Source organism: Callionymus lyra, chromosome 4 (assembly GCF_982586985.1).
Source record: "Callionymus lyra chromosome 4, fCalLyr1.hap1.1, whole genome shotgun sequence".
Lineage (NCBI taxonomy): Eukaryota > Metazoa > Chordata > Actinopteri > Syngnathiformes > Callionymidae > Callionymus > Callionymus lyra.
The window spans coordinates 32,275,231-32,292,721 of record NC_141821.1 but is presented as its reverse complement, the minus strand read 5'-3'; the positions used below and the strand labels follow the sequence as shown (position 1 = coordinate 32,292,721).

General features: G+C 39.1%; 1 protein-coding gene across 1 annotated transcript in view; it reads left to right on the top strand.

Moving 5' to 3' along the window:
- Positions 1-17,491, top strand: part of plxdc2b (plexin domain containing 2b) — a 73,978-nt gene that overhangs the window by 28,162 nt on the left and 28,325 nt on the right. Inside the window, exons 2-3 of the mRNA XM_087789854.1 lie at positions 4,716-4,927; positions 15,403-15,549. Coding sequence (XP_087645980.1) covers positions 4,716-4,927; positions 15,403-15,549 — 359 coding nt within the window. The remainder of the gene's footprint in view (positions 1-4,715; positions 4,928-15,402; positions 15,550-17,491) is intronic.

Sequence of the window (17,491 nt, the reverse complement as noted above, 5' to 3'; positions counted from 1 at the left end):
TGACCACATTCTGAGCCAATTTGTATTTGTCCTTCATTTGAGCATCTGTTCATATTTGGCCGCTTGTCTCAGAGCATACTTTAAGATACCTAAAGTGTTTTCCATCAGTATGCATCCTTTCAGACTTTAAGATATTTTTCAAATCTTCAAAAGATTACTTAAACTAAATCTTAACTGTCAAGTGGTATATATTCACCTCATGTACTCCCTAGGTTAATGTCTATTATCAGAATATAATAGAGTGTTTAACCTAGTAATCAATCTAAATCACCAGAAACAACTTACTGCTAAAACTAAAAAGGACTATTTTAGGCAAATTTCGTCATTGTCAAAATAATTTTCAATTGTAAGTAATTAAAAAGTAAGTACTTTTTTAGAGCGCTTTTCTAGACCAGGGTCACAAAGCGCTTAAACAATCAAAACAATATTCAATTCGAAGCATCAGTAGATTCTGATCCACAGACCTCAGAGATGTAGTGATGTAAGGAGGAGCCTGACCATGAATAGCTCTGAAAGTAAGAACCAGAATTTTTAAATTGATCCTGAAAAAGTTTTAAGGATCACAGAAATGTGAGTTCTTCTACTTGAGCAGGTAAGAATTCTCTCAGGGTTTTGTATCAACTGCAGGCGAGACAGCTCCTTCTTGTTAAGACATGAAAACAAACTGTTACAATAGTCCAGACGAGAAGAAACAAATGCATGGATTACAAGCTCCAGATCATGTTCCGACAACATTTTCCTAAGTTTAGAGATTTTTCTCAGTTGAAGGAAACAGTTTCTGGTCAGTTTTCTGCAGTGTTGAACAAGAGACATGTCTTTATCAAATACAACACCTAGATTTCTTCATTTAACTGCAAAGTGTTTTCACTCAGCCATTGTTGGATTTCTAGCAAACAATTGACTAAGCTGTTCAGCCTCTTGGGCTCAGTTGGATCAAAAGAGCAGTAGAGCAATATCGGGAACATATTTTCCCAGGAGAATCAAGTACAGCAAAAACAATAAAGGATCCAGAACAGAACCTTGAGGGACTCCACACAACAGATCCGCTGATTCAGGCCTCATTTGATTGGCAGATACACTGAAACTGCGCCCAGAAAGGTGTGACGAGGAACTGTGTAACACAGACCCAGACAGTCCCACTTCATTCCTCAGTCTTCTCAGCAGGATCTGGTGATCAACTGTGTCAAAGGCTGAGGACAGATCCAAGAGAATCAGAACTGTGTATTTAGGCTTGTGACACAAGTGATGTTATGACGGCAAATCTTATCTTGATTTATTTCTGTCTTGATCTTGTCTTATTTATTTGTGGGTCCTTCTTTATGTCTCTGGAGGGAAAAGTCCCATAAGATGTGTCTGCTTCCTTCACTTTCTTCCACTTTCCTCTAAAGTCAGTCGTTCTTGTTTTGTAATGACACACCGTGTCTTTTAATAGAAGGCGAGCGAGAGTAAAAAAGCAAGAGTTGACAGGTTCAGAGAAGACAGTGGAATGTGTTAAAAAAGACACATTACTTTTTGTAGCAGTGATATCAGTAGTCGTTTTTCACCAAAGGCAACATATTTGAAGTTCAGTAATTTCAGTCTTATAGCCAGCCTTAAGCTAGTCATGCTAATTTGCTACTTTTGGCTACCATCAAAGCGGCACTAGCATATTGCTCAAAAAAATTGTTCAAAATTACCATTTCAGTTTGAGAGAAAGGAACAGTTTTAAGAATCAGATGTCAGTATTGCATATAAATATAATTATTAAGAGGCCGCTCTTACTATGAGTCCCATAATTTAATGTGTCAGCTAGTCAGTTAGTTAGAGCTAGAGCTATAGGTTTAAATAGGGCGGCCAAGTCACACGCCTTGAGTGTGACAGTGACACAATTCAACCCATTCTCACGCCACACTTGACATTTTGCACACTTACATTCACCCATTGAATACTATATATTTTATTTTTTAATGATTTAACTTTTGGTCATGTCATGTAAATCTAGCCTACAGTTGTCAAGATATAAGTTGTTCTGCTTTCTCCACTCATGAGTCGTATTTTAATTCAGAAGGTTCTCGCTAGACTGTGCGGTAAATTCCCCAAACGCCTTTCAGAAGGAAGAAATAAACTGCAGACTTTCAAATTAAGAGCATCAGCGCAACTGCCTGCCTTCATTATTTCTGTGATTCTCTAAAATGTTTTGAATGCACTTTTGTTAATCTTTTTTTTTATTATTATTATTATTTATCATTCCTTGTTCATTATTTTTTTTATATCTATTTATTGTTTAAAGGGATCAAGATTTGTAACCCAATAAACACAGTTCAAACAATTGAAAATTACAAATTTTAACATTTAAATAATAGAATAATAATCAAATTATACAATTCTTATCATTTGAATGTAGAATTTTGGGAAACTGGAACGAATCTTCTTATCGAAGCTCCAATATCAGATAGACATGGAGATATTTGGATCTTTTTAAGTCTGTCTTTTTGGACGAAAATTAAGAGGATGACACTTAAAATGGACTTACATTTTTGCCCTTAACTCAAAAACCCAACCCTTAGACGACATGAGGGTGAGTAGAAGATGAGTGAAATTAGAATTTTTTTGGGAACTATCACTTGATCCTCTTAGGTGTCAACTAACTTGGGAGTTCTTTCTTCAGCTAGAACTGCAGATTCTGCTGTCGTTAATTTCTTGAATGCAGAGATGCTTATAAAGCAAAGACTGCCCTGCCCATTCATAATGTTTTTGGCCAAGATTTTGCACGTTGAACTGGAGCAGAAAATGCACAGATGCGAGGGGGCATTCTTTTTTCACATCTTGCCAATTGTGAAGCCATTTCCTGTCAGCAACACTGAGTCAAAAAGAAAAAGAAACCGTAAGACTGGCTTAAGAAAAGCTGTGGATAACACCTTTTTGTGGTTTTTACAACCTGCTAAATGTCCTTGAAAGGTTGTAGATGGAATTACGGTCACTCTGTTTTTGTGAATTAAGGGTGTTGACAAGCGTGGGTCCGAACGACAAGGCAGCTTGACAGAGTCAGGGTGAAGGTATGCGGAGGGGGAAGTGGAGAGGAAAGATTTTCTTTCAGGCAGTAGCTGAAGAATAGCCACTCACAGCGGAGAGCTTTTATCCTCCTGTGGTTTTTTTTGAAGGTGTCCCAGCCAGTGTTATACTTTGTGCCCTATTTATCCATTGACAAAAGCCCCAGAATGTTCTCTGGATGACACAAGACTGAATCAGGGAAACCAGAATGCAGGTGCTGCTGGAAAAGGGTGACTCATCACAGCGGTCCGGAGTGACACTCTGGGAAAAGGGGCGGCCATTTATCCACAGCCTCTATGTTGCGGTCATGGTATGTTTGACGGCTTCCTTGTTTGCCAGCTTTCCACACAAGGCTGAGGGACTTGAGAAAGACCCTTTCAAGGATGGAAATAGACGCTAATGGAAGTGCGTGTTAGGGTGGCGCTTGGACCCCTTGGTAATGACAGAAGGTTTTCCAAAGTGGCATTAAATACTGTGACCAGTGTGGAAGAATGTTCGGATTCTTGTTCCAGTCATAAAATATATTCTAGAGGTTTTTCAAGTAGTTCTGAAGAAGAAAATTGGGAACTTTATTATCATAAGTTTGTGGTGTAATTTGCTTTTATGTACCCCATGTCTTGGGTATTTTTGTCTTCTCCTACCAAAACATACAAGGTACACTGAAAAAGCTTGTCCACAAGTGTGCTTGTCATGCAGAGAGAATATATAGAAACCTTAGCGTTAATCTTTCTCGTCTTTCTTTTTGTGTAATACAAATTTTTCTTCTCTTTTACAGTCCCAAAACTGACCACTCATTTTAATAGTAATCCAAATAGCAGCCATCAGCGAATCCTTGATTCGAGACCTTTTTACAGAGCGGTGATTTTTTGGGGGGTTACACTTGTTTAATTTATGACATTTTTATGGGCGATCGCTCTTTTTACTCCAGCTCATTATTAAACGCCTCTGTCAGCTCAAACTTTCGATGAATTAGCATCCTCAGGGTTTCCTTTTGGCTGGAACAAGCGTCGCCAGTCGTTGGCCAAGAAAGATGAGGGGGAAGAATGAAGTGTCAGCGTGAGAGAAAGTGGAAAGACAATAGAGAATATGTGGAAAACACACACGCTCTCTAACCTAAAAAAAAACAACACTATTTTTCTAATGGAAAGTTGTTTAAAGTAAAATATTTGATAGTTACTTCTAATCTGGCTCTGGTAAGTGATCTAGTCCTCCTTTGGCATTCAAAAACCAAACTTAGAGTTTAACATGATAATAATGTTATTACTACCTCTGCCAAGAAGGTAACAATTGTCTCGCTTTTAGCAAAATATCTTGGTGATCAGATTTCAAAGAAATGGTCAGGAACAAGGAACTATTGATTACATATGAATGAATACATGTTGGTGGTGCTGCAGGTTACCATCTGGATCCATGAATCTTTTGAAGTAATTTGGTAGATCTGCTGCGCCTTCTTCTCTGTTACCTGTTTGTCTTGTGCTGGCAAGTTCAAACTATTTCATTATTATTATTATTATTATTATTATTATTATTATTATTATTATTATTAGTTATTTTCTTAGTTAAAATAAAAGTTTTGTAAAAAAAATATTGGGTAAAAAAGTAACAGATATTTGTGCTCTCTGAGTACTTAACTTGTTGGTAGATCTCGCTGAATGATTAATCCTCGTCTCTTGTCTTCCTCTCAGGGGTCTTCTATACGTATACTCACGAATCGGCGGCCGACCAGGACCTACCAGTGGACATGAACTGGAACCTGCATCGGTGGAGGAGGTGGTCTCCACCTAGACCTCGCAACATGGACAGTAACCGGGCCAGTGTGGACCAGAACCAGGAGGAGTCAGACACCTTCCCAGGACTCAGTTCTGCAGAAGACACGGACAACAGCTCCCAGATTGAGGTGAGTGTGAAAGAGCATAAAAACTTCATGCCTTGATCTTAAAAAAAGAAAATAACACAAATTAAATGCATGAAACCTAAAGAACCATGTCAAACTTCTGATGGTCTAATGAGTGACAGATATGAGCAAAGTCTCCTTTTTTTCTTCACTGAACAAGAACTCTGTTGACAACCCATCACTGAAATGAGAGCTTGGAAGTGTACTTGCTGGCAAATTGCTTCGTGCTCAGACTCAAAACAATCCTGACGTACCCAGGTAAAGAAGAGAGCTGCAGGGAGGTAGAGAGGTTGTTACAATAAGTGGCTGCAAGCTTCAAATATGAGGGTTTGCTATGCACCCGCTTGAAGATAACATTTCCCTTTGTTTGTACATTCGACTGTGAACTGTCCTTCTCTCAGGTCAACATGGAATACAACGTTAAAAAACTGTAGATGCATCTTCTTTTCAATTATTCACCGCCTTGTTCATTCTATTCATCCTGCTACTGAAAGAACGCCCTCTAACCTGACCCTATGTTGTTCAATGGTGTGCATTGATCTGGAAGTCACTCTTGGAAAAACTGTGGAAGATTAAGAGTTCAGTTGTAGAATACGTGATTCTGATCCGATGCTGAATCCGATGATGCTAAGTGATTATTTCCCTCCTTAAGTCCAACTTCTGTTGAGATAATCCGTTTAATTCTTGTTTCAACACCTCCTTGACAGCGATATGTTGAACAAAATAAAATTGTCAGAGAAACAGATGAAATATAACACTGGAAATCTCTTTTCATTAGCACATTGTTCACAGTTTTACATTACATTTTAAGACTTTAGAGACGTGTTGTTATTCCCCTGTGAAGGCAGGTGTTGAATTTCAGTGTGTTTCAGGATGAAGGATTAAATGTCTGTCTGTTCAGAAATGCTTGTTAGTTATTAGTTCACTGCTGTACAACACTCAAACTAATGTCTACATAAAAAGTGTTTTAAGGTTTCATAAAGAAGCTCTTCATTGAACAGTAATCTATTGGTTACCTTTTTAACAGCTGTGAAGTTACATTTTTGATTAAAGGCTTCAACTGTTGCATTGCGTTATGGAATCATTGATGCACAAGTGGCGGGAGTGCTTTTACCATCAGACTAACCAAAGGTGTTAGTTCAACTAACAGACATTATGAGGATAAAGTAGGGGCTGTTGAAAACCTGAGGTATGTAAGAAATTAAACGTTTTCTGTGACAGTTTATTATTTTGCTTCTCACTTTGTTGGCAGTGATCCAGCTTCATGGAGGTGCTGAATCACCGCTAATAGCCGGAGCGCCTCTCTAATAGTGCAATTTGGCAACATTAACGTCCCACACACACATCTTAGGACTCACGCTCAGATACACACAGGCCACATGTTTTCACTTATTGTGCTTGATGAGGCATTAACGGATGCTAAAGTACGAACGTATTCCTCATCACGGCGGTCGATCTCACTCAAACCATCTTTTCGCTGTGATTTTCTCTTCCTGCCTGATTTGGAGCACAACTTCTGATTGTGTGGTTGGTATGCTGACAGAGTTCAGCGCCCTTGATATCTTACAATCAAAAATGTTGTTTGAAATTCACATTTGCTGTGATTTTTTTGTGATGGACGAGTATATATAGTTGGTCACGTTTGTCTGTGTAAATATATGGATGATAAACCGAGTGTGTGTTAATAACGACTGATTCTTTTCTTCTAAATGCCACTTTCCTTCACACCTGACTGGACTATGTTTGAGGTCCAATACGTCAGCGTGTCTCTAATTTAGCTCTTCTCATTAAAATGCGTGTTGGAATAATTGCAAGAGCGAGCGCTGATCTGTTCCTATAAATACCTCAGTCATGTTCCTTTGAGCAATACTACGTCTCTTCACGAGGATGTGTTGGAAGTGAAAGAGAGGATCAGGAGGTGCATTCATATAGGCAGGAGGGGAAGTGAACCCTCCACTCAGCTGGTCAGTGCAGATGAGGTTTTGTCTCGTGCAGTCACTTCTTCTTAATGACGGTGACCACAAGGGCTCAGCCGACTCGTAAAGTCTAATCATCTCTGGTTCACAGTCACACAGTGAGGAGACGGAGCTTTGATCATCAGCTGTAAACACTCTCAACTTGCTAAACACATGCACTTCAAGAACACGTTTCAACTCTAAACACGCACTGAATCCAAACAAAAACATCCCTCCCCCCCATCTCTGTCTGTTTTTCTCCCGTCTGGGGTTTGTTGTTGACCATTTGTTGTTGAAAGAAGTGCAGCAACAACATTCTTGAGCAGGTAAACATGTTGAACACATGAATTCAAGATGCCAGAACATATTACCCTCTTGATAGTTGATAAGCACACTCAAGAATATTCCTGTTTCACATCTGATTCATTGATGTTGCTGGTTAAATGAAAGGCCGAGAAAAAAGATGCATTTCTTAATTTCAGACTTCCGCTTCCGGTGAGCCTTTGATCGGCTGCTTGAACGTGAGCTCCTGCAATAATTGCCAAAAACAGTCGTTTTAACGACTATTTGTCCGGATATTATGCTCATATCACTAAAGATATGTCTCATGCATCTCGGATCTATGATCGTGATGCTCTTTTCAACATCAGAGAGTCGATGGAAGATTATAACCGCGACCGTTACCAACGTCCGGTGAATATGTTTCCGGCTCCGCTTCTCATCGACTCGGACTCTGTGGAATATCGTTTGATCTTTCGGGTACCGGGTGATTTCCACAAGGGATCGAGTCGGGCTGGAGTTCAGGTCAGGATGAGACGCGCAGTCGCGATCGCTCGGAACAACTCTGATGTCATCGAACGTCATCGATGTTTGATCGACATTCCTCTCACTGTGTGTGACGACACATCAGCGCTGCCGTCTGTCCAGACCTCAAAGAAAGTTGGTAAGATTTTTTCTTTTCCTCTCTTTAATTCGACTTTTACAACCGAGTTGAACTTCAGTGACAGCTGGTACCCACGTGACCGCTGTTCGCTTCAAAAGATCCCGCTCTGCGCGCCTGTCAGTGACGCGGCGTCGTCAGTGACGTCATCGGTGCTGAATGTGGGACTTCTTAATGTTCGCTCCATTACTAATAAATCCTTTATTCTTAATGATCTTTTCACAAGAGTTAATTTGGATTTATTATGTCTTTCTGAGACTTGGCAGAGAGAGGAAGAGTTTATTCATCTGAACGAACTCTGTCCAGTAGGGAGCGCTGTCCTGGGGAAGCCTCGCCTCTCTGGTCGTGGGGGAGGTCTTGCTACTGTTTTTAGGGAGAGTTGTTCTTGCAAAGTGATTCAGACACAGGAATTCACTTCTTTTGAGTCTCAGATGATCTTGGTTGGTTCTACAAGACCTTTCTATTGTGTGTCAATCTACCGCCCGCCTGGTCCTGCGGCGGTGTTCTTGAAAGACTTTAGTGACTTCTTATCTTCCATTATTCAGATGGAATCTGTTCTTATTCTTGGAGACTTTAATCTTCATGTTGATGACGTCACATCTTGTTCTGCTAAAGAACTTTTAACTTTAACTGAAGCCTTTAATTTTGAGCAACATGTTTCTGAACCCACTCATCAAAAAGGCCACATTTTAGACTTAGTTTTTACTCTTGGCCTGAACATTTCTAATGTATCTGTACATGATGTCCATCTGAGTGATCATTCTCTTGTATTGTTTAACCTGGACTTCATCCCTGAACCTAAGCCTTTGAAAGTTAGGTCTCAGAGGCGTGTCATCTCAGCCGATACTGCAGACAGTTTTTCTGCTATGTTTGACCGTCTTTCCTTTGATGACTGTCCAGATGTGGACAGTTTGATTCACTGTTACACTGATCATTGTGTTGAAATACTGGATCAAGTGGCACCTGTTAAATCGAACTTGAAAATTCAGAAAAAACGGTGCCCTTGGACAAATGAAGATCTCCTGAGTCTGAAGAGACTTTGTCGAAAGACTGAGCGTCTCTGGAAGTCTACTAAACTTGAGGTGCACAGACTTCACCTCAGGGATCTGTTGACTTCTTACAATGAGATGGTAGAAACTGCTAGATCTGATTACATCAGAAAACTGGTAGCAGCAAATAGGAAAAACCCCAAAGTTTTGTTTGACACGATTAATTCCCTCGTGTCTCCTGCTCCTCAAATCACGCCTGTCTTCTGTGAAGCTGACAGCAATGCATTGTTGAGATTTTTCATTGACAAAATTAAATTGATCAAAGAGAAAATCTCTCCCCCTTTGTTGGGAACCCCTACTGTCTCTGAGCCCATCTCCTCCTCTTGGTCATCCTTCACTGCTGTATCTTTGGGTGATATTTCAGCACTAGTGAACAAGATGAAACCCTCCTCTTGCTCAGATGACGTCCTTCCTTGTAGGCTTTTTATCAAAGTATTTGATGTAATTGGCCCCTGGGTTACCAATATGGTGAACCTCTCCCTTTCCACAGGGGTTTTTCCCAATGCATTTAAACATGCCATTGTGGAGCCTCTGCTCAAAAAACCAGGCTTAGACCCAACTGACCTCAGTAATTTCAGGCCTATTTCTAAGCTCCCTTTCTTGTCCAAGATCTTGGAGAAGGTGGTGTCCGAGCAGCTGTCTTTGTTCCTGGATCAGAGCGACATCCATGAGAAGTTTCAGTCTGGCTTCCGTAAACATCACTCTACGGAGACAGCTTTATTGAAAGTGTCCAATGACATCATGATGTCGGCTGACTCTGGTAAATTCACTGTTCTGGTTCTCTTGGATCTGTCGTCAGCCTTTGACACAGTTGATCACCAGATCCTGCTGAGAAGACTAAGGGATGAAGTGGGACTGTCTGGGTCTGTGTTAGAATGGTTCTCATCTTACCTTTCTGGGCGCAGTTTTAGTGTATCTGCCAATCAAATGAGGTCTGAATCGGCAGATCTGTTGTGTGGAGTCCCTCAAGGTTCTGTTCTGGGTCCTTTATTGTTTTTGCTGTACTTGATTCCCCTTGGTAAAATCATTCAGAGATTTCCAGATGTTTCTTATCACATTTTTGCTGATGACATCCAGCTCTACTGCTCTTTTGATCCAACTGAGCCCCAAATGCTGAACAGCTTAGTCAATTGTTTGCTAGAAATCAAACAATGGCTGAGTGAAAACACTTTACAGCTTAATGTGGACAAAACTGAAACTCTGGTGATTGCTCCTGATGATAAGATTCCAGGGTTGAGTCAGTACTTGGGTGACTTAGGTCAGTCTGTCAAACTGAGCCTGAGAAACCTGGGTGTTGTATTTGATAAAGACATGTCTCTTGTTCAACACTGCAGAAAACTGACCAGAAACTGTTTCCTTCAACTGAGAAAAATCTCTAAACTTAGGAAAATGTTGTCACAACATGATCTGGAGCTTGTAATCCATGCGTTTGTTTCTTCTCGTCTGGACTATTGTAACAGTTTGTTTTCATGTCTTAACAAGAAGGATGTGTCTCGTCTGCAGTTGATTCAGAACTCTGCAGCGAGAATTCTGACCCGCTCAAGTAGGAGAACTCACATTTCTCCGATCCTTAAAACTCTTCACTGGCTTCCAGTTTCTTTCAGGATCAACTTTAAAATTCTGGTTCTTACTTTCAGAGCTATTCATGGTCAGGCTCCTCCTTACATCACTGATCTGATCCAGCCTTACACCCCAGCTCGGTCTCTGAGGTCTGTGGATCAGAATCTACTTATGGTTCCACGCACACGGCTCAGGACCAGAGGAGAGAAATCTTTTCAGGCTGTTGCTCCTAAGCTTTGGAACGATCTTCCTCTCTCTTTGCGCTTGATGGAGTCTACTGACTCCTTTAAGAAACATCTTAAGACGTTTCTATTTGTTCAGGCTTTTCCTTGAATTTCTCGAACTCCTGTGTTGTTCTCGGTGTTGTCTTGATCTTTGAAGTATGTACTGTTTTGAGTATTGTTTTGATTGTTAAAGCGCTTTGTGACCCTGGTCTCGAAAAGCGCTATATAAATAAATATTACTTACTTACTTACTTACTTACTTTCAACAATATACCAAATTAATCCTTTTCAATACAACACTTTAGATTTTGCGATCTGCTGTGATGTGTTTTTGTCATTGCCAAGTACTACATATATGTACTACATATTATTTAAATATACTGTATATATGTTTGACTGTTTTGTGTTTTTAACACATAATTTCATTTTGTATGTTTTTATTATTCATAAACAGTTTAACTTCTTTAAATTAGGACTTCCTTCATTACGGCCTTTTCCCTCCAAATTAAGTTCCATCACGTCATATATATAGAATAATAAATAACTAAAAATGGAGAAAAGTAAATAGAATAAAACACCTTGATATCATCTTGTCATGAATTGTCCATAGTTCTCATGATTTATACTGGGGATGTTTGAATGAAATGAATAAACTGTAAAATGAATGACAACCTCAGTTCAGTTTTCCAATGTCCTTTTACATCTGATAAGAAAACTTGGAAAGTTTGTTAATTTGGCTTGAGGGCCCCTCACGACAGTCCTAGTATATAATGTGGCCCCTTAGGAAATGTGATTCTGAACTATAGATTTTCTAAGATCATATTCAGTTTGTGCTTCAGACAAAGTCCAATGAGTAAAGTGCCCAGATCTAGTCAGAGAGTTGAGTATGTTTATGACCAACAATAACTTTAAATGCATTGGAGCTACAGATATTACGGTCACTTATTAAACTGTCAACACCTGAACATCCATCATGGTACCTTATCTTCCTGCAACCTGGGTGCAGTTAGGGATTGTTATCACTTATTTCTTATCTGATACTGCTTCCAAAGATGTACAGTTTGAAAACGTATCTCGCTTAAATGGACCCCAAAACTGTGCTTGTAGAACAAAAAGTGCACAAACTTTGTCCAATAAACTTTTCGTTTTAAGCTTAATGAATGAGAGCGACATTCAACAAATGTCATCCTCAATGTTATCTGCAGCCAAGAACTTGTTCAGTTGATGCTTTTTTACTTCTTTAACATAAGTTGTATTCACTCTCATTGAAAGTCTAACAGGAAGCAGATAGATTTGGGTCAGAACATTTATACTCATCCTTTCACTGTTGAAGCGAGCTATTACCTGAGAGTCAGTCGTCTCACCTCGACCTGCAGGTTCACTCCTGTCCGACGCCCTGGAGTGAACGTGAGTTGCTGAGTCAGCTCCCGGCATCATTAGACAGGATTAACAGCCTCCCTGCTGGAGGTGTCAGCAGGTTGTTGTATTAATGAGTCGCTGGTGTCTGCACTAACTGTGGGAAAAATCGGAGTCTCCGGACGCATGTCACATACTATTATGGTTTCTTTAAATCTTTCTTTAAATTGGTAAATGTGTTCAATCTTCGGAGATATTTATGTCCAGCTGAACTAACTATTTAAAGCCATGACTATTAAATCAACTTAATAGAAACTGATTATACATCTCACATTTATTTAGATTGAAAAACCACTGTGATCTGTGAGCTCATGTCCAAGTGGACAAGTCCTGTTTTCTCCCACATTTCCAATACACATGCACAAGTATTTGTATAAATCATTTTTTCTTGAATATTGTATAGAATACAACCTTCAGTCCATAATTAAATAACCTAACCTTTCACCAGCATTAAGGATTGGCATGAGTGTGGTCAAAAAAGACGAAGAAAAGAAAACAGAAGGAAGGTGATAGGAAAGTGAATCTGTTTTTGCTTCAGGGGAAATACTTTTTAATGCCAACTGACTTTCACAACAAGGCGTGGCAGCCTGGGAACTAGCTGTACCCATATCAATCAAGGGCGGAGGAGGTTCCAGCACCATAAGGGCGGGAGCTGTTGCGACATTGTAAAAATTATGAGAAGACTATAAATAAACTAAAATAATCAGTTATTTTCTAGAATAATATTCAGACTATTTGTTGTATATCCAACAGACAAATCTGTGTGGAGGCTGGAGCAGCACACTCGTCATAACCTTTCCAACAGCAGACATATGGTGAACTCAACTCTCCGACTCCGCAGTAAATCAATGAGAACATCAATATACAAGTCTCTGTTTCATCTTCCAGAATGTCACGATTGTTCGCCAGTTTGCCTTTTCTGGCAACGTTGAGTAAACCCATCACTTAACACGCCGTACCAGGTTCAATCGAACTCAGTCAACACTCATCATTTGTCTAGTTAACCGCGTTGCTTTGCTAAACGTTTTATAACATTGAGGAACAAGAATTTGTTTTTGAATAATGTTCTTCTTACAGTCGAGGTGACAGCTGCTACTCTGATGTTCTGCTGCTGAACATCTTCACCGTCTAAAAAACACATTTGAAACCATGAAGACCCTGTGGATCCTCCGCTCGCACAGAAGTAGTAAAATCCTGACTCGTGTTGTTATAAGAACCTCTTGTGTCTGTAAATTTCGGTATTAAATTTCCCCTTTCAACACTTGTGGTCTCAACATCTGCTCAGTCTCGGCCTGCATACCAGACGAGCCGACAAACACTCTCGACCTCCTGCTCTCCAAACTATTCTCGACGCTATCAGGTGACAAAGTCCAAAGTCCAGTCTTTACAGGAGACCTCTGAAGCTTGGATCTTGTTCCACTTGGACGTTCTCAGTGTAAAAGTGGTTTCGCTCTCGGTGCCATTATCACGCCTCACTGCTCATATTCATACACAAGTACGTTTTGTATCAAGAATTTTACCACAGTTGCATAGTGTGCCAATAATAGCAAACAGAATGGTTGGAGGTCCAGACATCTGTGTTGGACATCTAATGGTGGGAGACCTTCTAATGGAAACTATTCCTGTGGAGTGAAGGTGTTTGGTTGTCGTTTTATTCATTTGATTTACCATAACTTTAATATGATTTCATAATTCAATGTAGTTTGTCAGAGTTTGGTTTAATAGTCTCACCATTTTACACAAGTGAGCTGATGTATAATCTGTGCAATATGGATGGAAATGAGCTGGCAGACGCCGGAGCAGACTGAGGTCTCTCAATGACCACAAGCACTGAGAGACGACCATCCCATCAAATCAGTGTTGGCAGCAAGTTGGGCAGGCTGATGAATAATGGATCGCTGTGCCACACACACTTGAACACACACTCACTAGCAGTTTGATGAAGATCTTCACAAGAGAGCTTGTAAAAGAATTCAGGGACGTAGAAGAATTGAGGTTTGAAGTCCTGGTTTCCATGATTAAAATTGGTAATAAAACATAGTATAGTTGACTACCTGGAAGAGTTCAGCAGCACATGCCAATGGCTTTGACCATTTATCATACCTACTGATGACTCATTGTTTTGTTTTGTGTTTTTATCACCTACTTTCTGTTTTGGCTGTTATTACCTGCAATAAAGATTTACACCACAGACAGCAGCAGTGGAGAATAACACAAATATTACATGCAGCCATTTTCTCACATGAGTCTCGCATCAACATCAAGTAGCTTGTTTATCATCTTGTTTTGCAACTCATCTCCACTTTTTTTTTTAATGGAAAAAATAAATAAGCAGAATGTTCCCACCATGTACCTTTTTTATCATGTTTTTTTGTGCTTACATACACAGAAAACTTCTGTTCCATATATTTTTTAAACAATATTATTTTCCATAAACATGAATTGTAAGTGAAATATAACATAAAAACAGTTTATTTATATTGGGACCTTTAATAAAGAAAAATATATACCTGTATATAAATTGTAAACTTTTTTGTTTATTCTTATATTGTTGTTAACTAAACTTTTTTAATGCACTTTTGTAAAACTATTTTTCCATTTGAGCTGACTCAAAGAGCATGAATATTGAGTTTAATTTAATTTATAATAATATTTCAACGAATCAACATACCCATACAGGAAATAATTTTAATTAAACAGTGTAAGTATTAAATCAAAATTCATTACATTAATGCCCTACATCCATCTGTAAAAGCCATACAAAAATGTGCAACTTAAAACTACAATTTATACACGTTATAGACTACAAATCAAAGTGATGGATTTATTCTTCAACCCAAAATAAATGTCTGCCAGTTTGGCACCAGAGGTGGTACTTTTGTTTTAAAGCTCTCATACATCACCAGTATCGAGGAACACAAGGCTGGAATATTGTAGATTTAAACACGGTAAAGTCTCCCCTGTGGGAAACAGAGGCTTGGTATGAGGTCAAAAAGTTTTTTTTCATTCTGTAGGAAGAAGCCATAAAAGTCTGGTAACATCTCTCAGGTGGCTCATAAGAGTTCTTGTTACCCTTTAAATGTGTTTGTGTGTGTGTGTGTGTGTGTGTGTGTGTGTGTGACTGTGAAGTCAGGATTGGTCCTGGATGTTTATGTATCACTTTTTGGCCAACTTTAATAAAACTTGCTGATTTGACTTCTTCCTTCGAAATCATTACGAATGTGTTATTTATTGTGTTCCTAATAAAGTTCTTCCAAGATATATAAAAAAAAAAACTCTGCTTCTGACTGAGTATGGGAGGTGTACAAATCTGTGTGTGCTTTTCTTTGTGCAGGAGGACACAGATCACAACTACTACACATCAAAAACCTTCAGTCCTAGTGACCCCGTGAGCAAGGACTTGTGGGTAGACATCGAGCATTTGAACAAGGAGAAGGTGAAGATCCACGGGATCTTGTCCAACACACACAGACAAGCAGCGGTGAGTCACAGCTGACCACAAATGAGTTGTGTATAAACAATGGTTCAGACTAGAACTGTCTTTATGGACATGTTTAATGAGTAGATGTTGGAAGTCTATTGTACTCAGCAGTATGTGTCTGTTTTCATTGAATTATTTACATTAGAAAATATTTTAAACACATTTATTTTTCAGAGAATAAATCGTGTTTACTATCATTAAACTATGCTGTGATTGGTCAAACATCAGGGTTGTCACTGCGCACCATCAATCACACAAGTCTCCACCTCCAAGGTACTCTTTATATAAACAAAGAGTGATTACAGCTGGCTGGAGTGAAGCCATTATTACATCATAATAGACTCCACTCTTGTAACCTTTTGTTCGCCGAGATTTCAGATGGATGAGAACTTTATGAAGCAAGCACTTCAACATTTGAAACATGTATGTCAGGAGAGTTGGGTTTTAACATTAGTTGCCCGTTATGCCTGCTTGTAGCCACTTGATGAAGATAGTATTAGTAGATCTACAAAATAACTGCATTTTCTGACTTACAGTCACATGTTTCAAATATTGAAGACACAGTTGTGTAGATTTTGAATCTAGGTATTTCTCTCAAGAAGTAATATATGGGTTTAAGGAAATTATATTAAAGAAGCAGGGCCAGGTTTAGCTGTGATGCTAACTTTAATTAGCTCCCTCAAATACATTCAATAAGTTAATCAAAACAACAGACAGAAAAAAGTAATGACTTCATTTTTAATTCTGAAAAAGGTACGATGCAGAATCTTTAACCCGGTTGTTCATGGATCGAATGTTGTGTGACACCCATAAATTGGGTGACTTAACTCCCTGAATCACTTGGATCCCTCACTTGGGCGAATATACACCTTTAAAGTGAGTCAAATATTACTTCAAGCTATTGTCTTTATCCGGGAAAAAACCCATTTGCAGTGGTATTTCTAACTTGGAACTGTGGAGGGTCGTAAAGTATAAAACGTTTTTCAGTTTCTAAATGGAATAAAGTACTGGTATTATTAAATTATGGTATAACTAATGATGTAAAAGTCTAAAATGTAAAAAAAATGAAATGTCATAAAAAAAGAAAGGTTTTGAATGCATTTAACAGTCAATGAATACATTTGAAGAAAAAAAAGATAAGATAAGGGGGAAAAAACCACTGGGCACAATAGAATCCTCTGTGTGACGCTGACCTCATGAGAGAGGTTGATACATGTGGCCCTTACCACGTGTACGTCTGCATTGACAGTGTCAAAATGAAAATATAATGCTTTAACTTTGTAACTAGGAATACAATCATTTCCATGTCAAAGTTCATTTCATTTATAAACTATCAATCCATTCAAACTCCAAAACATAATTCCGTGGCGTGAATAGAAAGACTAACCGTCGCGTCACTTTTCATCACAGAAATACCTGCGAGGACTTCACTCTGAATACAGGCTGAGAATTTCACGCCTGACATTAAAAGCATGTAGATGAAAGCTTAAATGTTCACTCCATCACTGCTCGAGCAGGTGACCCGTGTGAGGTGAATACTGATGAAGTCTAACACTGTGCAGAAGAGAATTTGGGCCGAGCCGGGAGACCGGGGGAACAATAGCTGACGGATTAAAGTCCCACATTGTGACACCTGATGATGGATTGAACCAAACAATAGGAGATCACAGCCACAGAGTCTCAGACCAGGCAATTTTTAAGGAGTGAATTTGTGGAAGTTTCTCAAACTTTGGTTCCACCTGAATGCAATCGATAAGTCTATCTTGCATTGGTGCTGCCAGCGGTGGCATCTAACTGTAAAGTTAAACGATGGTCAGTGAGTCTAATGAGGAAACAAGCAGCGGAACATTGGGGATCCTAATAAAAAAAAGGGATATTAGGTCATTTTTATGTTTGAATGATGGCCATCTTAGAAATCTTGTGTAATACCCAGTACTTCACT